General features: G+C 43.0%; 1 protein-coding gene across 1 annotated transcript; it reads left to right on the top strand.

The window, feature by feature from the left end:
- The first annotated feature begins 3,480 nt into the window (after positions 1 to 3,480).
- Positions 3,481 to 22,015, top strand: LOC136578515 (polyadenylate-binding protein 1-A-like). The gene is made up of 15 exons (XM_066578637.1): positions 3,481 to 3,883; positions 10,242 to 10,435; positions 10,515 to 10,630; positions 12,147 to 12,286; positions 12,392 to 12,486; positions 15,947 to 16,084; positions 16,152 to 16,247; positions 17,288 to 17,557; positions 17,642 to 17,732; positions 17,894 to 18,004; positions 18,467 to 18,525; positions 19,226 to 19,310; positions 19,382 to 19,512; positions 19,595 to 19,683; positions 21,692 to 22,015. Exons 1-15 carry the CDS (start codon positions 3,691 to 3,693, stop codon positions 21,705 to 21,707), a joined length of 1,824 nt encoding a protein of 607 aa, XP_066434734.1. The 5' UTR covers positions 3,481 to 3,690; the 3' UTR covers positions 21,708 to 22,015.
- The last annotated feature ends 1,340 nt before the right edge of the window (positions 22,016 to 23,355 follow it).

Consider the following 23,355-nt stretch of genomic DNA (forward strand, 5'->3'; position numbering starts at 1 on the left):
CCTCACCTCTATGTGTATATACTGAGGAGAATCTGACTGACCTCTATGTGTATATACTGAGGAGAATCTACCTCACCTCTATGCGTATATAATAAAGAGGATCTACCTCACCCCTTTGTGTATATACTGAGGGGAATCTGACTCACCTCTATGTGTATATACTGAGGAGAATCTACCTCACTTCTGTGTATATACTGAGGAGAATCTTCCTCACCTCTATCTGTATATACTGAGGAGAATCTACCTCACCTCTATGTGTATGTACTGAGGGAAATCTACCTCACCTCTATGTGTATATACTGATGAGAATCTACCTCACCTCTATGTGTATATACTGAGGAGAATCTACCTCACCTCTATGTGTATATACTGAGGGGAATCTGGCTCACCTCTATATGTATATACTGAGGAGAATCTACGTCACCTCTATGTGTATATACTAAAGAGACTCTACCTCACCTCTTTGTGTATATACTAAGGAGAATCTACCTCCCCTCTATGTGTATATACTGAGGAGAATCTACCTCACCTCTATGTGTATATACTAAAGAGAATCTACCTCACCTCTTTGTGTATATACTGATGACCTCTATGTGTATGTACTGAGGAGAATCTACCTCACTTCTTTGTGTATATACTGATGAGAATCTATATCACCTCTATGTGTGTACACTGAGAGCAATCTAACTAACCTCTATGTGTATATACTGAGGAGAATCTACCTCACCTCTATGTGTATACACTGAGAGCAATCTAACTAACCTCTATGTGTATATACCTATAAAGCTATAAGAAGGGCTGCAACAGGCAGTCTGGATTTAAATTTGAATATAATGGGGCGTTACCTTTCAGGGGAAAAAGTGATTAGAGTGGGAGGGGTGGCACATTCTGCAGAGGGGCATCGGTACATGCAGTCTGAGGAGAATCTAACACTCTATGTATACATATTTTATTCCTCGGTTCCTCTGAAGTAACCAAGACTTAATAAAATTTTCCGTGCGAACAACAGGTAAACACCTCTACCAAGTTAACTCGGGTGAAGCCGGGTATATTATATATATCAGTGTAATTATATTGATTATTGGACAGGTTTTATGGCCCACTTACACATGACAATTGTCGAAAATGCACGATAATCATTACATCTAAACAGATCGCCATCGTGCACTATTGGTTTACTTTTCATTGGTCGTTCACTTTCATCCTGCATAAAACTCATCGCTGGTTCGCTCACTTTTCGCAACGTGTAAACGCTCCCCGCTCAGTTTTTCACATAGAATGTGAACCGCTAAGCGAAAAGTGATACTCAGCAATGATCTGTCTGTGTAGACATTCTGCACGAGCGCGAACTACTAGCGGTGACGTCACCGACTCGTGCAGATCGTTTAGACAACAGTCGTCCCGTGTAAATGAGGCTTTATTTCATAGGTGCAGACTAGAGATGAGCGAGCGTACTCGTTAAGTACAGATACTTGAGTGAGTATCGTCCTTTTCAAGTAAATGCCTGCTCACCGGCAAAGATTCGGGTGCCAGCAGGGGAGAACGGGGGGGGGGGGGGGGATCTCTCTCTCTCTTCCCCCCGCTCCCCCCTGCTCACTCCCGCAACACAGCGCTCAACCCCGCTGGCACCCGAATCTTTGCAGGCGAGCGGGCAGGTACTCGAAAAGAACGATAGTCGCTCGCTCATCTCTAGTGTAGACATATAGATAACATAATCTGTTGTATTTAATAGGGTAATGGCCGTGTGCCCCAGAAAAGCAGCAGCCATTTTTTAATGTCCTCAGACTGGTAGTAACTGTCATTGCTTCGCATGGGCATCGGTTGGCAGACTCACGCAGGCATGTGGCAACTGACAGTTTACAGTGGTAACAGAAGCGATTATCAAGAGGTTCCCCCGAAGACGCAGAGATAAGGTAACTACGAACAAAATGATCGCTTTTATTTCTTCTACAACCAGCGCCACTCTTGTCCATGGGCTATGTGCGGTATTGCAGCTTAGTCCCATCCAAGTAGTGCACTGCACTTTTCACTCGCCAGTTTTGTGCAGGTGATAAAATACGGCCATTGCTGATTACAATCTACCGGCTCTTAGCGTGTGAGTACCATGATGTGTAAGGTATTAACATTACATAGTTATTAACCCTTTAATGCTACAGGACATATATTTCCATCCTGGAGGTTAGCGGTTTGTATTAAGAAGGTTCGGGGGTCGATCCCGCTCCATACAATGCGATTGCAGTGTATTTCTTACAGCTGTTACCCACCCACAACAGCTTCGATCAGCAGTGTCACTGATCAGAGCTGTTAACCCTTTAAATGCCCCATTTGATGTTTGGGGGTCACGCACTGCCCCCTACACCCCACGCAATGAGATCAGGGGGTGCCGTGCGGTTACCATATCCGCCATTGCAGAATGCCTAGCTTGCCTGTCAAATCGCGGTGTAATGTAATGCTATGGCATTACATCATGCTGCAGGAGCGATCAAACTATCGCAAGTTCTCGTCCCCTATGGGGACTATAAAAGAATTTTAAAATTAGTTTTAAAAAGTTTTATTAATTATTTTAAAAAAATAAATAAAAGATAGTAAAAGGTAAAAAATAAAATTTTTTTGCCATATTCATAGTAAAAAAAATCTAAATAATAAACCCCAAAAACATATTTGATATCGCTGCTCCAGTAAAAGTCTGATCTATCAAAGTAATGCATTATTTACCCCGCACAGTAATAGTCATCAGGGAACAAAAAATAATGCCAGAATTGCACTTCTTTGATCACCCCGTCTCCAAGAAAAAAATGTAATACAAAGCGATCGAAAGTTGCATGTACAGCAATAGAAACTACAGAACGTCCTGCAAAATAATAAGCCCTCCCATGATTATGTCAATGGAAAAATAAAAAGTTATGGCTGTCAGAAGATGGCGGCAGGAAATAATAAAAAAAAATCAAATGTTTTTGGAAAATAATAAAAGTAAAAGTAGTCCAGCAAAGAAAAAAAACTATATAAATTTGGTATTGTTGTAATCATACTGACCCGTAGAATAATGTCATTTTTGTTACAGTGTGTACGACATAGAAACAAGACACCCCCCCCCCCCCAAAAAAAAAATGCTAAATTTGGGGGTTTTTGCATTTCACTCCACTTAAATTTTTTTACAAGTTTCTCAGTACATTATATGACACATTAAATGGTAACATTGAAGAATACAACTCGTCCCACAAAAAACAAGCCCTCAGACAGCGACGACGATGGATAGATCAAAGAGTCGTGATTTTTTAAAAGGGGGGGGGGGGGGAAACAGAAATGGGAAAAAGGGACGGGGTCCTTAATGCTAATTTCACACTGGCGAGTACGATATCGGGCCGTGAATCGCGCTACCCACCATGTGAATTCCCTGTGGATGCGTCACTTTGGGGAAGAAGTGATATTACCGGATTTTCTCCCATTGTTCTCAACGGTAGACCGCACATGGCACGCGGTGCGCTGCTGACGCCTGTCCCATTGAAAGCAATGGGCGTTGCAGTGCAAGAGCACGCAGAAGATAGTACACGCCACAATTTGTTTCCTGCATCGCGGAGCCATGCGGTAAAACATCGCTCATGTATGACCCCTTGTAAAGGCAACCTAAGGGGTTAATGTATTTTCTTTACAGTTTCCTTTATTTCAGTGAACCCTCCAGCGACACAGATAATGCCTGAGAGCACTCTGAGCTGCAAAACAGCGTCTCTATATATCGGGGACCTTCAGCATGACGTCACTGAGGCCATGCTGTACGAGAAGTTCAACCCTGTCGGTAGCATACTGTCCATCAGAGTATGCAGAGATAGGGTCACCCGTCAATCCCTTGGCTACGGATACATCAACTTCCAGGAGCTGGCGGATGGTAAGAGCAGCTATATATAAGACGTTGCAATGTATGGCGCACTTGATACACTGAGTAGAATCCACAACATAAATGTGTTTATATAAGTCATTAGAAGCTCTCAGTGAAGGATGATATCACTTGGTCCCAATTATTCTATAGATGGAAGAAGGGGCACTTGGAACATCGGGCAAACTGCATTCAGCCCCCTGGTAGCGGCACCAGTTTCAGTTGTATCTGCATCTTCAGGACGCGAATATAGTTGAAAAGTATTGAGGAGGTAAAAAAGTTTAAAAAAAAGCCATTCTCCTCTATTGCGTGCCTCTCTGCCAGTCCGGTCTCCACTTACGTCCCGGTTCAGCAGTCACATGCCTGTTGAAGTCTGTGACCACTGTGGCCAATCACTGGTCTCAGTACCTGTTACAGCCATGGATTGGCTACAGTGGTCATATGTGTGGGAATTCTAGACAAGGAGGTGAGCAGGGAACGCAGGAAAGCCAGCAGCCTCCTGGGCCTGGCTTAGGGGAGTATGAGTATTGTTTCTTGCCACAAAAAAAGTTTGTGGACAAGAGTAGGACAACAGTGGAGGAGGGGTCCCGGTCTAATACCCATGCACTGGGCCCACTTGGGTAATAAAACGGCTCTGGATGGAAGCAGAATTACCAGCACATTATTCTTATCGCACACCTCGGTTACTTGCAACATATTGTATATATTTGGTGTTCTCTACTTGTTTCTTTTGTCATATTTCCAATGGTCGTTCGAATTCTACACTAAGAAGGTCCTACACACATTAGGTCCTCCTGTTGAACCTCCATGTTAGCAGAACACATGCACCTCCAGGCACTGCTGCATGGAAAATGAAGAGCTGGGAGCGTCCATTAAAATAAATATGTATCCACCGCCTCCACTAAAATCCTCTAGTCCTCTAGGGAAAAGACATGGATCCTGGCTTTAGCTAATGAACAGAGTTCTTAGGAGAATGGCATCTTTTAGGCCGGATCCACACTGCCATAAGTGCATTGCATCTCTATTTGGAGAGTATATGGACACCAGTTTTTATACTGTCTAATTTCCACCGAGCTTGCACATTGCATGTCCTATTCGCACCCATGAAAATGGATGAGAATAGTACAGGTAGAGGGTTTTTTTATTTTCACATGAACCATTAGTCCATGTGAAAAATCGATAGTCTGAATAGCTTCATAGGTTATTATAGGGCTTTGTGCTGTAATTGCATTGCTGGGAGGGCTCATGGGCCAAAAATATGTAAATGGACCCTAAAGTGGATGTTCCCCTTGAATATTAGATTGCTTTTTTTTTTAAATCAGATTTTTATTACAATTTTTTGTTAGACATAACATATGACATAGACAGATTCTATAAAATGACAATATCAATTTGCATCGTACAAATATCCGGATGAAGGAGAAGAACTGCAAATAAAACTTGAAGAGGATTCTTCTTTCGGGTCGAATGGTGTAATTGTCTCTTTGTTTAGATGCAATTGGTAAACCAGAGGACAGTCTTTTGCCATAAAAAGAAGAAGAGAGAAAAAAAAAAGTCGAGGCGTGTGGATTTTAATAGACAACCGGATCGATTTGGATGCGTAACCACACTTTAACTATAAAGTTGTTAGGCAATGGGAGGTGGGGTAATAGGGTAGGAAGACAGACGGAAGGGGAAGGTAGGTAAGTAAAGGATGGGGGGGGGGGGGAGAGGGATTCTTGTGAGCTTACTGTATGGTTGGTGTTCAGCTCTAGTTAGAGCTGAAATATCTGCGTGGGATATAGCTCTTCAACATCGTCCTATGCGTATGAAGAGCAGGTTGTAGTGTATTCCCTTTTAAGTGGGTACCGGGGGGAGAGGTGGAAAGGCGACTGGAACCGCCCACTAGTGAACTAACTGAAAAGAAACTCTATGAGTTATGGGATGGGGCTATGGTCAATTTAGTGTAGGGAAGCAGGAGGGTGCCGTCCATCCCGTGAGAGACCCCAACTCTTAGGTCCAAGAGCTCGTCATGTGGACCTCAGCTGTCGCCAGGGACCCCATGTGTTCCAGAATCTTTCTTGAGAACCGGTGGCCCAACTGGAGAGTTCCTCCAGGTTAGCTATGGAGTCTACCCTCTCCATCCACTGATTTAGAGAGGGGGGGGACTTCTGCAACCATAGTAATGGAATTAATGCTTTGGCGGCATCTAGAAGGAAGGCAATGAGTGGATTTCTCCTCGGATGGAACTCCCCAGACGGTTTCCAAAGGAACAGCATCTCAGGGGAGATATGTAGTCCCGGTGAAAATTTCTGTAGAGTCGCCACCACCTCTGTCCAGAAGGGGGTCAAGATCGGGCAGCTCCACCAGATATGAGAATACGATCCAACCTCGTTCCCGCATCTCCAGCAATTACCATTTGGAGTTAATTTGTAGGCAGCCAGCCACTGGGGGGTTTTATACCACCTTACCAGCAGCTTGTAATGGCTTTCTTGAGCAATTACACAGGGCGAGATGCCGTAGGAGGTCGTCAAGATTGTTTTGATATCTGATGGTGAGAGAGAGATACCCAGTTCCTTCTCCCAGGACTGGAGAAAGTTGGGTTTGGTGTGGGAGGGCTTAGTGATAATTTGTTTTCGAATATATGAAATTTTCCTGAGTTTAGGGTTATTGTCTGACAAGATTTTTTCAAAGTTTGTATGTGGTCTTGTTGAGTTAAATTTTTTGAAGAAGTCCGTTAGTGATTTTTTTATATAGTTCTGTTGTAGGAATGAGAGGTTATGTCCTGGGAGGAGCTCTTTTAAGATTTCATCTACATTTTTATGCGCCAAAGTTTGCAGAACTCCTATCTTGTTTTCTTTAAATTTTTCCCACACAGAGTGGGAGGCCGGGTCGGCTGGGGTGTTAAGGAAGTTAGGGATGGCTCTGATGGGGGTGCCTGGCGATGGAGTAGGTGCTAAGGAATCTTTTAATTTAGACCATACCTCGCAAGGGCCTTTTAGGAGGGGATTAAAGCTTTTCGACCTAATTCCAATATTCGAAGGGAACCACAGGTTTTTCAAGTATGATCTTCCTTCCGAGGTTTCTACCAACGTTGCTAGTGTTTTGTCTTTTATTGGGGACGCCAGATCCATCCAATACCCTAATTGGGCGGCTTCATAGAATTCTGCTACGTTGGGTAGGTCTATTCCGCCTTCAGTTCTTCTTTTAGTCATAAGGCTGTATGCCAATCTAGGTCTTTTATTTCTCCATACGAATCCTGTAAAAATTGATCGCAGGGTTTTAAAAAAGCTCTTTGGTATATGGATTGGGATCATTCTAATTTTATAAAGTATTGTTGGGAGGATATAGGTCTTTAAAATATTTTTCCTCCCGAACCACGATATTAGGGCGATGTCATAGTGCCTTAGGAGATTTTTAATGTGGCCTATAAGTGGGGGGAAATTCGCTTGGTACAGGTCTTCTATTTTTTTGGTCAATTTTATACCCAAGTAGTCCATCGAATTGTTTGCCCAGTTAAAGGGTGATTTTTCTTTAATGGCTCTATAGCGTGCTTCCAGGATTGAAATATTCAAGACCGTGGACTTAGTGAAATTAATTTTAAAGTTGGAAAAAGTTCCGAAATTGATCAATGCGGTTTCAAGTTTGGTTAGTCCTTTCTCTGGATTGGTTATTAAAAATAAAATATCATCGGCAAAGGCCGCGGAAGAAAGGGAATGTTTCCCCCAGTCTAAGCCTCGAATTTCTGGGTCTAATCTGATAGATTGAAGAAAAGGTTCTAAAGCCAACACAAATAGGGAAGGAGACAGGGGGCAACCCTGGTGGGTCCCATTTTTAATATCGAAAGGTGGTGATAAGATTTCGTTGATTTTTATTCTGGCAGACGGTGATGCATATAGGGAAAAAATGGCTGTTACAAAAAACTGGGGAATGTTAAAGTGGAGCAGAGTTTTTTTCATATAGTTCCAGTCTATCCGGTCGAAAGCCTTTTCGGCATCTGTTCCGACCAGGAGTAAAGGCTCCTTGAATTTGTGTGCGTACCGGATAGCATGGAGGATTCTCCTACTGTTATCTCTGCCCTCTCTCCCACCTACAAACCCCGTTTGTTCCTCATTAATCAAGGATGGTAGGAAATTTTCCAACCTTTTGGCTAAGAGTTTAGCCCAAAGTTTTAAATCACAATTTAAGAGCGAGATTGGGCGGTAGTTATTGCAAGATTCAGGGTTTTTGTTATCCTTATGTAATACGGTAATATGAGCCTCTAGGGCCTGATTCGGGAGTGGGGCTCCATGAAACAGGGCATTAAAGAGATCAGTGAGTTTGGGCACAAGAATATCCTTGAAGGAATTATAATACAAAATGTCTAGGCCGTCAGGACCAGGGCTTTTGCCCTTTGGGCAGGATTTTAGTAGCAACTCAACTTCCTCCCGTGAAACCGGTGTCGTTAGGGATTCTGCTTGTTCCTTATCTAGTTTGGGAAGATGGGCTTGGTGTAGGAAAGTGTTTATCCTTTGATCTATTTCCTCCTCCTTCTCTGGGGAGGGATTTTTCTGTTGTTTTATGTTGTAAAGGTCGGAATAATATTGATGGAATGCTTTTGCGATTTCCTTTGATGTTGTGACCTGTGAACCATTAGGGGTTTTTATAGAATGTACGACATTTTTGGCGCAGGCTTTTTTAATCAAAGAAGACATGAATTTGCTGCCTTTATTACCCTGAGCATATATCATATGTTTTAGGTAAAGGTGTTTTTTATTGTACCGTGAATCCAGGCGTTGCTTGAGGTCCCTTCTCAGTGCTTCTAGCTCCTCAAAAGCTAATTTAGATTGAGATAATTTTGTCAGTTGTTCCAGTTTAGCAATTTTGTTTAATCTGTCATCTATATCCTTTTGAAGGAGTTTTTTTGTCCTGGTCCCTAAAGCTATCAATTGTCCTCGCATGAACGCCTTATGAGCTTCCAAGACCATCGGCACCCCCACATCTCCTCCTGAATTGATGGAGAAATACTCCTCCAACGCGGCCGCTAATCTGTCTTTCTCCTCTGGGGAGTCAAGCAGGGAAGCGTTAAGCCTCCATCTCCATTCTTTGGGTTTGGGGTGGAGGAGGCGTAGGTCCACGTGGACCGGGGCATGGTCTGAGACCGTAGTTATTAGATTGCTTTTTAATATATATTTCGAGCTCTGTCTCTCCAAATCCCCTGCATAGATGTAAAGCGTAACTTTAATCAATATGTGCCTAGTGTCTAGTGCCTTCTAGTGGCAGTTGTGGGGAATTAAACTGTATCTCTATGCAAGGGATTTTGAGCTGTGTTACATCTCAGCTAGATGTCTAAACATCTTGCCCAAATCAGTTGTATTAGTTGTCCAATAGATAGATATACACACTATACTAAAGCTTTGAAAAGAAAAGCTGACAAAAATTGAACTAAACAATAGGAAAAGGGAGATCTCACCTTGTCTAACTAGTATGGGGAAGAAACCTGCCTAAAGGCAGGGCAATCGCCCTGACGAGGGCAACCCTGCATCACGAAACTGGGCAGCTCCCTAAATTGTCCCTAAGATGGAAAAGCAGATGACAGTTGTGAGATGAAAATAACAACTAAATGACAGTACAAAGAGGCAGCTCAACACCAGGTAAGTATGAAACCCAGGAATTTACATGATTGTTAAACTGCACAGATGGATGTGAACTGGACCAAACCTCACACACAGAGGAGTAACCGACACCCTCTGAGAGGAGGAGCCAGAATATCATATATCATAGGCTATCACTCGTGGCTGAGCATGATTGCCTTCCAAGTATGGAGTCTTTGTGGTGGGTCCTTAGGTGACTATGGAGACCTATTCTTTATTCGTAGGTTGTTTCACAGTGGGGACATTGGTTTCCAAATGGAAGACGGTCCTGATGTTGGCTTGACATGCTTTCCTCTTGATATGTTTTTCCCTTTCACCCTCCATTCCTGCCTCTTCAAAATTCACAGTGCTTTTGGTAACGACTGCCACAGTTTTTAAGGTTAACTTTAAGCCCATCTTTGATCTCTTTTGCTGTCCACCAACATCCCATTTTCCATTCTTCAGTTGACAGTATAGTAATTGCTTTGGGAGACGGTAATCGGGCATTTGCACAATGTGGCCAGTCCAGCGAAGTTGATGGTGAAGGATCATCACTTCAATGCTGGTGGTCTTTGCTTCTTCCAGAATGCTGACATTTGGCGTCGATGTTAGCTTTTGTGGAGAGATGGCTGTCAAGGTAGCGAAAATGGTCAACACCTCCCTGCCGACCAATCAAACCCCACACTCCCTGTCAATCTGGTTTACATAGACTAATGAGTAATCAGAACACTCGAGCATCTAGTGTATAAATGTGTTTTCTGTCTTCCCCCTCTTACCAGCTGAACGTGCTCTGGATACCATGAACTTTGATGTCATTAAGGGCAAACCTGTTCGCATCATGTGGTCTCAGCGGGACCCATCTCTGCATAAGAGTGCTGTCGGCAACATTTTCATCAAAAACCTTGACAAATCTATCGATAACAAAGCGCTGTACAATACATTTTCTGCTTTTGGCAATATCTTGTCTTGCAAGGTAATCACTTCTAGATATGTCTTCAGAGGCTGTATTATTGTTTATTGGCAACTTGTAACTCACTAATTTGGACTTACAGGTTGTTTGTGATGAAAATGGGTCCAAGGGCTACGGATTTGTACATTTCGACACCCAGGAATCTGCAGAAAGGGCCATCGACAAGATGAATGGCATGCTTTTACAAGACCGCAATGTGTACGTACCCTTATGTAACACTCACATAAAAATATAATAAAGTAGAATTCGTCAAAGGGGTTGTCTCATGAACATTACTCCAGTCCATATGACCTGTGGAGGGGACAGCCCCTTGTTTTGAATCCCCTCTGGTACTCTTTACAAGCAGTTCATGTTCTGGTGAACTTACGATAACTTATAAGTACTACTCAGGTTAAAAAGATACACAAATAGGTAAAAAAAAGTGGTTAAACGCTCGTGGGATCAAGTGCAGTAGGTATAAAGAATAGGACTTACAATTGGAGGAGGTGTCTCTCCAGGAGACCAACCAGGAACGACTTTCAAGCCAAAAGAAATGTATAAGTTCTTGTACAGAAACTTCAGATTTAATCCTACAAGGTGGAACAAACAGTTAAAAGGTTTGAACATAAAATACACTTGCAACGCGTTTCAGGGCTGCTCAGGGCCCCCTTTTTTCAACCATGTACATAGATGGAAAGAGTGTGCCTTTATAGTAAGGTACCTGTTGGTTAATGAGGGAGGGGGGCTTGTTGGCGTTCACTATGAAGTCGGTCCTGGGAGGTCTACTGGAGAGAGGCCTCCTCCAATTGTAAACCCTATTCTTTATACCTACTGCACTTGATCCCACGAGTATTTGACCACATGTTTTTTACCTATCTATGTGTTTGTCCCTAGATTGCTATTTGTTTCTGTCACTTTTATCTGGTGTGTTTTCCCTCCACTTGCGGTGGATTTGGGATGCACTGGGATCCGAAATACTGCATTGACTATATGACCTTTTGGGATGCCATCAAAGTTTGCAGTTGGCTCTTTTATTAGGGTCTAAATAGCAAACCTATGGTGAGTCCCTATCTCCCAAGTAATACACTATAACATACGTGCACCTCCAGAGCGCTATCCCTTTAATTATTTCTTCTCTGTACTAAAAAGATAGCCCCTCATCTGAATAGCCACCATGTAATACTACATTACCTCTGCAATGACCGCTGCAGGGGAAATGGCTGGTGGTAGCTTTTCCCAAAATTGTCTATTTATTGAGAGTAGGACCTGGGACGATCAGATGACTGCCCTGTGGCCTGCATTGTTTAAAGTGTTGTCTTTAGGACAACCCCTTTAATGGGTGAAGGGGACTCTTCGATACCAGACAAAACAAAACGGCCGTACAGTACTGCTTTTCTGACTACCTGATGCACACTATGCAGTGGTGGTGCATTGGTAGTCTAAGACATTACATGCTGCGTGATTGGTCAAAGCTTCTTATGTGAGCAGCGTTGGCCTATCAGAGCAATGTGAATGCATGTTGGTTAGATGTAGAAGTGGTGCAGCCTCTTGGTTTGTCTGGGACTGGAAGGCTGATTTAAGTGTAGGTCTATGGTAGCAGTAACTGTCGGATACATTCTCAGTGGACATGGTTTTTAGTACATTGCACACCCAAGTATCAACACTCAAGTGGACGTTTTGGTGACATTTAGTGGTTTCAGCTGAGTTGATACATATATTTTTACTTCATGTAAAGGTTTGTCGGTCGTTTCAAGTCACGCAAGGATCGAGAAGCTGAACTTGGAGCTAAAGCTAAAGAGTTCACAAACGTTTATATTAAGAACTTTGGTGAAGACGTGGATGATGAACGGCTCAAGGAATTGTTTGGCAAATATGGTAAGGATCTTTGACTTTGGCTTTGCAGCCGTATCTACAATCCTCTTCAGCTCCTGGTCATCTGGTTCCATGCTTAACCTCACTTATGCATTCATCTCACTCTAGGACCGGCTCTTAGTGTTAAGGTTATGACTGATGAAAGTGGGAAGTCCAAGGGGTTTGGCTTTGTCAGCTTTGAGAAACACGAGGATGCCCAAAAAGTAAGTTGGAGCTAGAATATTCATTTCTTGGTGAGGGCTTCACAGCTGCAAATTATGTTTTGTGGTGAAAGTCATGTGAGCCAAATATCTAACATGGTCAGTCTCCGATACAACTAAATGGGCCCCCACACCTATACTTGCACTTTTGTTACTGAAGTTGTTTAGTTAAGCATTGGACAATGCTCTGCATCACTTCAGCTTAAATGGATACTCCAGTTACTGTTTTTTCCAGTTTTCACCCATTCACTGGATGGGTGAAAACCGATGGATTGTTGGAAGGTCTGACCAATGGGACCCCCACCAATCCTTCCCGACTCCGATCTGACAATCAGAACAATCCCTGGATCAACACCCTTTCTAAAGTAATCAGGGACTATAACATGTAATATTGTAACGCCTAAGAAAGGCGTCCAGGCCCCTCCGGTACTTAATGAGTTTGTCATTACACTAAAGTGTAACACTAAAACACTACAGTTTTGCTCTTACACTAAAGAACTACCTTCTATGTTGGTGTAGAAACCTTCTTCCCTCTAGATGTAGAGGGCGCCCCCTTGGTATAGTCACAGTCATGGGTATAACTAGATAATTTCAATGGGCACAGTGTCAGGGTAATATTCCAAGTACAGCACCAATCAGGCCCACCCCACTTGCCCCGCTGCCGGCGATAAGAAGAAAACACCACACGGAGGTCTGGTATCGTTCCTCACACGGGGACATGACTGCGCTTCGCGCTTTATTACAGATTACATGAGATCTTATACCCTTTGTCTCATCACCAGGAATGGGTGATGGGCTTATAACCATATATGGGAAGTCCGGATTTCCGGCCTGAGACAGTGAAAACAGTCGTTATCTTGCTACGGCGCCTCTGGAAAAACAGCCAAGTATGCGTCCTTGTGTCTGGTTCTTCCTTTGCTGTACATTTTGTCTTCGCCTGGCAAGGCCTTTGGAATATCTGATGTAAGGCGACATATAAGTTTTTTCTCATTTGGAATTGAATAGAACTTGCATATAGGTATAAAGCATAAAAAACATATGGCAATATATATATATATATATATATATATATATACCCTCACAAACCCCCCTAAAAAACTTAATATGGAGATCAAGCATCAGACCTTGCACTCTTCCTCGGTCGTCTCTCTCTTGCGTCAGGGTTTCTCCACTGCCCGTAAGTCCCTACTCCTAAAAGGGAGGGATCCCTACCTCACCTCAGAAGGAGGCCATGGATTCCCTGGGCTTATTTCCGGGCATCCATACCCTCTATCTGTACGAGTTAACACCCCGCAGGGTGTGCCCTCGCCGGAACCTAAGCTCTTCTGCACTTTCCCTAGGCAAATGGGAAGTCCACTGACAGTCCATCTTATGAGACCAGGGCAGGCGCAGTACTAGTACATTTCTCCATTCTTCTGGTAACATACGTGGTTGGCATTATCGGAACTGGCTCTTCATCTTTTTCAAACAAGGGAAAATTGAATAGAACTTGCATATAGGTATAAAGCATAAAAAACATATGGCAATATATATATATACCCTCACAACAGCACTGGACTTTTTCATCACAACCCATTGAAAGTGGATGGGTGAAAACTGGAAAAAACACTTAGTAACCGGAATATCCCTTTAAGTCTTTATGTAGCCTGCAGTATGTTTGGCTTAAGTTGCAATATGCAAATGTCTACAAGACGTTTACAGACTTCAATATAGTTTAAATGAATTGGCTTATTACTGTTATCAAACAAAATGTACTTTCAGTAATGCTTTGTAGCTACAAGGGAGCTATGGACTTTAAAATGTGGATTCCCATAGGTTTTCAGCCAATAAATGACCACCATTTTGTTATACTGTTGGGTAGTGTTATGCAAATCGAAACAGTCAAACCTTGTTTTGGGTTGAACTTTGCTGAACGTTCGGTCAGACGAGAACCCCAAACTCAGAAAGTTTGTCTCAGCCAAACCTGCTAAAAGAAGAAGTAAAAAAGAAGAAAGGGGAAAAAGAAGAAAAAAGGAGAAGGAAAAAGAAGAGTATTTTTCTTCCGTCATTTTCCTTCTACTTGTTTTTTCCTTCTTCTATATTTTTCATATTGTTACTTCTTCATTTTTCTCCTTCTTTCTTTTTTCTTCAACTTTTTTCCTGTTCTTGTTCCTTCTTTTTTTAACTTATTTTTCCTTTATATTCTTTTTTCCCCTTCTGCTTGAACCTCTGGCGGTTTGTCTTTTTTGTCCTTTTTGTCTTTTTCCTTCTTTTCTCTTTCAACTTCTTCATTTTCCCCCTTTTTCCTTCTTCTACTTTGTTTTTCTTCTTTTTCTTCTTTTTGACCCTTTTTCCTTCTGCCTGAATCTTGGGCAGTTTGTCGCAGTCAAACCTGCTGAAAGAAAAAGTAGATAAAAAAAGAAAAAGTAAGAAAAAAGAAGGAACAAAGGTTGAAAAAAAGAAGCAGAAAAAGGAAAAAGAAGAAAATAAGAAGGAAAGAGAAGAAAAAATACTTTTTTCTTCTTTTTCCTCTTTTTTCCCCTCCTACTTTTTCCTTTTTCCATCTTTTTCCTACTTTCCTTTTGTTTTTCCTTCTACAACTTGTTTTCCTCCTTCTTCTTCTTCTTGCTTTATTTTCTTTCTTTTTCTATTCTTTTTTTCTTCCTTTTTTCCATTAACTTCGCCTTAAAAACAGCTCAGAAGTACTTAGATACACTCCTAGGTAACATAAGAGTATCATACAAGGTACAGGGCTTTTATTGCTCTTAGACAGTGTTATACTCCCTTTATTAAAACTATTGGTGAAGTTCATGTTTCAAAAAGTTCTCTCATCGCTACTGCTGGGGTATTCTAAACAGCCCTCTGTCCAGTGTCTGGTTTAACATTATGCGTAAATACTTCTAATATAGAGCATGCTGTATATACTGTATATTACCTGAGAAGTCATCTGAGCACTCATCCAGTCCCATGGGGGGGGGGGGGGGGGATATTTCATCACTAGCCAGCTGTGGCCAGTGGTGAGACCATTCAGCATCACTTCACTACGCATGTGCCAGATGTGACTGTAGTTGACTTGTAATGACTTATTCCAGCCTGTCGGACATCACTGAAGCCAGAACTGCATGACTCCTCAAGAGACTGGTTCTACCCACATCATTCTTCTTGGGTATCTTGCATAAAGTACAGTAATGGCTGAAAGTCTAGTTACAGCTCCCCTTAAACATTTGGGGCATTTCCACTAGATATGGTGTAGTTCTAACTCATGTTGAAGTATATGGGACCTGTGGCTGGTCTGAATCAACAGATATGGGTCACAGGACCCTTCCTCCAGCAAGATGAGGGTCATAGAGATGAGAGAGCATCTGTCAGACATTTATGGCAAATCCTGTGCGTACATCATATATGTTTGAGATGAGGAAACCCCTTTAAATACCAGCATAACCTGGGGCTGGTTCTGTGAACTAACTTTCCAACTTTTCTTAAGGCTGTGGATGAAATGAATGGTAAAGACATGAATGGTAAAGCCATTTATGTTGGAAGAGCCCAGAAGAAAGTTGAGAGGCAGACTGAGCTTAAGAGAAAGTTTGAACAAATGAGGCAAGACCAAATCACCAGATATCAGGTAAGTGACCTTCTTTTAGTTTTCTCTAGATTAGTGAGGTTTGTTAATCAATGTTTCATTTTTACAGCGAGTCAATCTCTACGTAAAAAATCTGGATGCTGGAATTGATGATGAAAGACTGCAAAAAGAATTCTCTCCTTTTGGTACCATCACCAGTGCGAAGGTGAGCACAGGTCTTCTAAACATATAATCATCCTTACATACAGTTTAGGCCTCGTTAACACGGGCGACAAAGTTGCATTGCTACAAATCGCATGTATGTGAAGCCCGTGCTTTCCTATGGGTTACTTCACACATGCAATGTTTTGTGGCATGCGACAACCCGACACAAAAACCTCACGGGTCCCGTGATTTGCACACAACTCGTGAGGTTTTGCAGCCCATGTTTGCCTATGGAGCATTCCTCATTGTTGCATCGCACAAAAACAGAGTTTTCATGCGGTGCGATGCAACTTTGACAGTAGGACATCCTACCGTCAAAGCCATAACCTAAGCTCTAACTGCAGGGGAAAAAAAGTATACATCACCTTAGAAGCGCTGTCATCTCCGGTACATCTTTTTCCTGGTCCTCGCCACTGTTCTTCTTCATCTCTTCTGGCCGGGGATTAAAAAATCCCGCCTCCTGGAAGTGCTGCCTCTGATTGGCTGACGCTTGGCCAATCACAGCCAGCGCTCGATGAACCAACCACAGTCATTCATCGAGCGCTGGATCTGATTAGCTAAGCGTCAGCCAGTCACAGACAGGGCTTCCAGGAGGCAGAGATTTTTCAATCCCCGGCCAGAAGAGATGAAGAACAGTGCCGGGGACCAGGAAGAAGCTGCAGTGGAGCCCCAGCCAGCGCTTCTAAGGCGATGTATACTTTAAAAAAAGAACAAAAAAAAATCTGCAGCAAGGGATTATTTTCAGGGTAGGGCTTATATTTCAAGCGACTTTGTAGCGCTACAAAATCGTGTTATCACCGCTAGAAACCGCAGCAATATCGCACGGACCAGCGATGTGGTATCGCTAAGGTTTTCTTGCGCCGATGCCGTGTTGCCCGTGTGAACAAGGCCTTACTGCAACGTTTTCTCCTATACCAGACAATCATTTGTATTTGTTGTTGTAGCTTCACGTCTTTTAACAAATTCAAATGTTGACAGATCTGTACCAAGAAATTTTGTGCATTTATACTTCATTTAAAAGACTTCTGTTGTCTGATTCAGGTCATGATGGAAGGTGGATACAGCAAAGGATTCGGCTTTGTTTGTTTCTCCTCCCCAGAAGAGGCAACCAAAGCTGTCAAAGAAATGAATGGTAGGATTGTGGCCACCAAGCCGTTGTATGTTGCCTTGGCACAACGCAAGGAGGAACGTCAAGCCCATCTGACCTACCAGTACATGCAGAGAATGGCCAGTGTGAGGGCTGAACCCAACCTAGTCATCAACCCTTATCAACCACCAGCATCCAGCTACTTCATGGCAGCTATTCCACCGGTATGTCTTGACACTTCAAGCCTATTAATTAATCTCTTGTGCATGCGGCAAGTCTACTTTGTGAAATACATGTTTTCTCTTTAGGCTCAAAATCGTGCTGCTTACTACCCAACTGGACCAATAGCTCAGCTTAGACCTAGTCCCCATTGGACAGCACAAGGTGCTAGACCTCATCGTAAGTCATACGTTGAATAGCTTGTTTTGTATAATGATATATGTTCCTGGTGCAGGTAACCTGATAATCTTGATGTGAACTTTTATAGCTCCAGTATCAACTAGACCTTCTAGTTTTAGGTTGTCTTAAGTAACTTAAATTATCTATTTACCTTCCTGCAGCTTTCCAGAATACTCCAGGAGCCATCAGACCTGCTGCTCCAAGACCTCCAACCTTCAGAGCAATGAGACCAGCCTCTCCAGCCCAACGTGTTGTATCATCCCAACATGTTGGTAAGTGCTCGTCGGTTTACATCTTTCTGTAGAAACTCCAGTTTGTTTGGGGCTCACAAAATAATGTCTTGGCCCAAAATATTGCATTTCTTTCTATCTCATCTAAACCAGCTGACATAGCTTTTCTTAATGTGATACTGCTTATTGAGCACCATGTGGATTTCCCATTGCACATTTTGGTGGTAGATGTGGTTTGAGTCACTTTGAAGTGACAGTCTGAAGGGACATCTGCTTTGTATAAAATGTGGGTCCAAAGTTCCCAACTCTCTAAATGAGTCTATTCAGTTTAAAAGGATGGCCCCAAATGTCCCTGACCATAATGTGAGTCGTACTCCCGGTCATAGCTGCATTGTCCCAAGTATTAATATTACATGGAACATTACATATTACTTGAATACTTGTCTTTTTTGTAGTAACTTGAAATTTTTAGAAGTCAATGTTCATTTTTCTTTCCCCCTACAGCAAAAATTTCAACCCAAATAATGGGACTTAATACTCAGCCACAAGTTGCTATGCAGCAGGTAGGCATTGAAGGCTATAGTGAAAACCTATTCTAGCTGGGCCCACTGACCATCTGATATATGTGCTAATAGGCATGTCCTGACTTTCTCCCCCAGCACATCAGATGGTGGAGAACGATGGGGCAGGTTAAATTTCAATATGCTGGACCCAGAGGCGTAACTTGAAGCTGCGGGGCCCCAGTGCAAAATCTGGAACTGGGCCTCCAACTATAAAGCTTCGTTGATAGTATTAGTTTCCAATACAGGGAAGAGAAACTTTATGAGCCCTCTAGGGGTCCTGGGTCCCTGTGTGACCGCACCCTCTGCACCCCCTCTACTTATGTTCCTGGCTGGACCCTTTGTTCTCATTGGAGGTGTCTGGCAGTGGCTTATTCTCCTCTCCCCTTTGAGAACACATGTATGCTTAGCTAAACAGAGCATTGTATATGCAGGGGTTGGGAATAATAGCTCAGTGGAATGACTATTTGGTGGTCAGCAATCCAAGGGGTATTGGTACCTTTAAAACTTTTAAGGTGCATTCACACGTAGCTGATTTGCTGTGGATTTTGGGTGCAGAATTCACTTGAAAGGGTGAAATTTGCTGCAAATCGGCTACGTGTGAGCGCACCTTAACGGCTTACCTGCATGAGAGGTATGCGCCAACTCAATCTCATAGTAACCAGATGTGACCTTAAATTGTATTATCACGTTTGCTTTGCAGCCGGCTGTCCATGTGCAAGGACAAGAGCCTTTAACTGTTTCTATGCTGGCCTCTGCTCCGCTACAGGAACAGAAACATATGCTAGGTATGTACAGCTTCACTTCTGCTATAGTGTGCAAAGGACGTAAAATCTGACTTGGAGCTTTTTGCTTCCAGGCGAGCGTCTCTTCCCTCTTATTGAAGCCATTCACCCGACGCTGGCTGCTAAAATCACAGGCATGCTGCTGGAAATTGACGCTTCTGAACTTCTCCACATGCTCGAGTCACCAGAATCTCTCGGCTCGAAGGTATTCAGTGCAGTTTGTGTCTTTCTTTGTTTTGAGGCCATCACAACGCTGGTCTGGTGTTACATGTGGCTTTTTATCTTAGGTTGATGAAGCCGTTGCTGTGCTGCAAGCCCATTATGCTGAAGAATCCGCACAGAAGGCCAAGGACAATACTGCTGGAGCGGCGGCCGTGTAAGACGTGAAGCAGGCGGGTGGTATTGTGGCGCAGCGGTGGCAGACGGAGGCAGAAATTTTTTACAACAAACCAAACTTTACTGAAAGAACGTCATTAAATGCTTCACTCCATAGAAGGCACAAATTACTTCAACCTTGCGTTAACATTACACAACATAATGATATTTAGGTACACGGTGTGGCAAGTTGGGGTCTCTCGCCTGCGGATCGCCGACCTCTCATACATGAAAATGGCGCACCACGCGTGTAGAGATGCTCCAGAGACGTGGATTCGCTTTAGTTCTGGCTCCTGCCAGCCTTTATTTCACAGCAAACAGCATACAAACACAGTCCATGTGTAATCCTGGGTTCACCACCCACTGGGTCACCGTCACTACCCCGCCCGGGGTGTCTAGAGGGCGTCTTCCTCTGTCAGGCTTGTGACTGACCCAAAACTGGTCCGCACGGATCAGGCTCCCAGTTCCTGATGCGGCCTCTCCACCGCTTCCACTGGTCCACACTGGACCTTAGGCTTTCAGCCCTTCCAGCTCACCTGAGCTGTAACTTCCCCCTTGCATCTGGCAGGAACTGGCTTTTATGCAGCCAATTCCTGTCACACCCATCAGGCGTTAATCCTATCTATTCAGAAGTCCTGTCTGCAGCCCTCTACAGGCCCTTCTGTGTACTGCACTACTACAATGGCCTTTGACATTCGGCGGCAGCAAGTCACCTGTACATTATATCCCAACTCTGCTACCTATAGCTTGCCCTATTCTTCTTCATTGGAGATGCCTCCTTACACCAGGAACACCCGATGTCATTGATGTCACAATTTACTTCAGGTCTATCCTGCTATGCACATTTTTTCACTGTAGATCAGTTGTCCTACTGTGCCCTTATATGTACCATGTGCTATAGATAAGATAAATTGAATTTCAACACAGCATGTTTGTACAATCACAGCGCCTCAATGCACTCAGGAAGTAACACCAATATTACTTGCAATCTACAGGTTTACTAAGACTTCAATATCAGTGTCCCATAGTCCCAGGCTCGATTCTAATAAAAAGTCACTGGCCCAGTTCTCTGTTCTGTATGCGAGCCCTACAAGTACTAATGTCCCTACATAACAGCATTGGTAGTGCTACACTGAGAGCAAGCCTGCTAACCCCTAAACGTTACTATGAGTGCACACTCTGTTTGGCTTTTAATGAGGCTGACCTCACTTACAATTTTGATGCTGCATAAAATTCCAATGTGCTGATCTGCTGTAACTGCAGCACAAAAAAAGTGGCTATTGCAGGACTGTAGAAAGGCAGATTGTTTGGTTATATGGTCCAGCTCTGCAGCATTTAGGTGATGTGCATATGTCTCTAAATGCTGTTTAATGTAGCTTAGGCAAGATGGCTGCTCCATAGTCATGTATAGACAATAGAATAAAACTGCAAGCTGAAAATAAAAACATTAAAAAAGAATGCTTCACCTTTTTTAAATTAGTAAAAATATAGGTGATATATTCTCTTTTTATCAAAACAGTTCATGCACAAGATAGGTGGTAAGTCTGATTGGTGGGGGTCTCACTGCTGAGACCCCCACCAGTCCTGAGAACATGGGTCCTGTGTTCCCCTCTTCCTCACTGCAGGCTCAAAGCGCCCCCAACAGTGAGGAGTAGATTGAATGGAGCTGCGGTTGAGCATGCTTCTTGCCGCTCCATTCATCTTCAATGGGACTGCCAGACATACAGTAGCTGAGCACTTGTACTTGGATATTTGGCAGCCCCATTGTAATGAATAGACCGATGCTGCACCTGCATGACCTCCGCTCTATTCAATCTGTTACCATATGTCTGTACAGAGAGTCCCCGATCTTGGGATTGGTGGGGCTCTTAAAGGTAAGACCCCCCCCCCCTCCCCCAGATCAGACGATGGATAGTTGATAAATGCTGATTTTGGTACAATCCCCTTAATGTATCTCACAGCAAGAACATAGAATATAGAGTATTAATTGTTTTATTTCTCTTTTCTAGGCAGATGGAACTTTAAAGAACTTCCCTCCATCTGAGAAAGATATCAAACATGGAAAAACTGCAAAACATAAAATCAAATAAAAATGACAATGCTTACGTACAACTGCTGCCGGGTCTGGGCTGTCAGTGCCGGTCCTAGATATTACAGAAAAAATAGTAAAATATGAAAAAACTAATAAAAGGGTTTCTTAAGGCCTGGGAAAGGCATCCTGAACACTGCGGAAAGCTAAACATTAATTTGTTTGATTTTGTAAATCTTTATGGTTGAAAAGCCCAGAATTTCGTCACCGTTGGTTTTTGTGGGAAAGATAGCTTTCTTATTGAAATTATACAATTCTTGCTTTAATAAAATTACTTAAAACATTACCAGGATTTGTGGTCATTTGGTATAAACTCTGCTAGAAGTATAAACTACTTCGATCAGCATGACTGAGATCCTACTTCAGAAGGACCTGTTGGCTGTTAGTAACTACTTATGTTCCCCAAAGGCACCAACTCTGGAGCATCTTGTCTTCTACATTGTTCTGTTACTCCTCCTGGAAATGTATTAACCCTTTCCAATCCAATTTGTATCCTGGTTTTCCTAGGGGGGCTTACTCTTTTTCTGCCTTTACACAACGACGCTATCTGCTGGCAAAAGCCAGTACTGCATGAGGTGACACATTGGATAGGCTCTGACAGCAGAGAGGCTGGCAATATACAGTAAGAGAACCCTGACGGATGTCTTCCAACATCGGAGCTGTACAGCCTTAGATCATAATGTCTTTAGACGTCAGACAGTGGATTGGAAAGGGTTAATAAATTGACAACTGGTTCCACTTGTCTGTACCCTTCAAAGCTGTTGTCCATGACTTTTTGGATCTTTTCTATTGATGACCTGTTCTCAGGATAGGTCAGTGATAGATGATTGACAGGGGTCCATCACTTCAGCTGATTCCCGACACTGCGGTCACTATAGACAGTGCAGGAAGTGGATACAGATTTCTCTGAACATAGCTGTACCTTCCATATCACCACGGTCAGTATGATCTGCCTTCTGTGCTGTCCGTAGTGGAATCAGCTGATCGGCAGGGATTCTGATTGGCGTACCCCTCTGATCATCTATTGACCTGTCCTGAGCACAGATCATCGATAGCAAAAATTCCAAAAGTCACAGACAATCCATTTAACATTGTCCAATTGTTGCTGATATCACTGTAGGGGCACACCTAATGAACAAGTAGGAAACGTTACACCCACTTGCCAATAGTCATATACTCTGCTCAAAATTATTAAATGGGTGGTCCAAAGTTAGGAAAACAAGGCTGCTTTCTTCAAAACACAGCACCACCCTTGTCTGTGGGTGGTATCTAGTATTGCAGCTCAGCTCCCATTCACTTCAGTAGAGCTAAGCTGCAATACCACACACAACCCACGTACAAGGGTGGTGCTGTGTTTTGAAGAAAGCAGCCCTGTTTTTCTAACCTTGGACAACCCCTTTAAGAAAACACTTTGAGTAACTGCACTTTTAACTAACTTTTGACATGTCATACACCTCAAAAGTTTGGATTAGTGCTAAAACCACTGCTGATCACTAGAACGAGGGGGCTGCAGTGCTGACCCCTTGGATGTTTTTGTTCCTTGTACCTGATTCATGTTCATGACTGTGCTGAGACACAGTAGAA

Source organism: Eleutherodactylus coqui, chromosome 9, assembly GCF_035609145.1.
Source record: "Eleutherodactylus coqui strain aEleCoq1 chromosome 9, aEleCoq1.hap1, whole genome shotgun sequence".
NCBI classification, from domain to species: domain Eukaryota; kingdom Metazoa; phylum Chordata; class Amphibia; order Anura; family Eleutherodactylidae; genus Eleutherodactylus; species Eleutherodactylus coqui.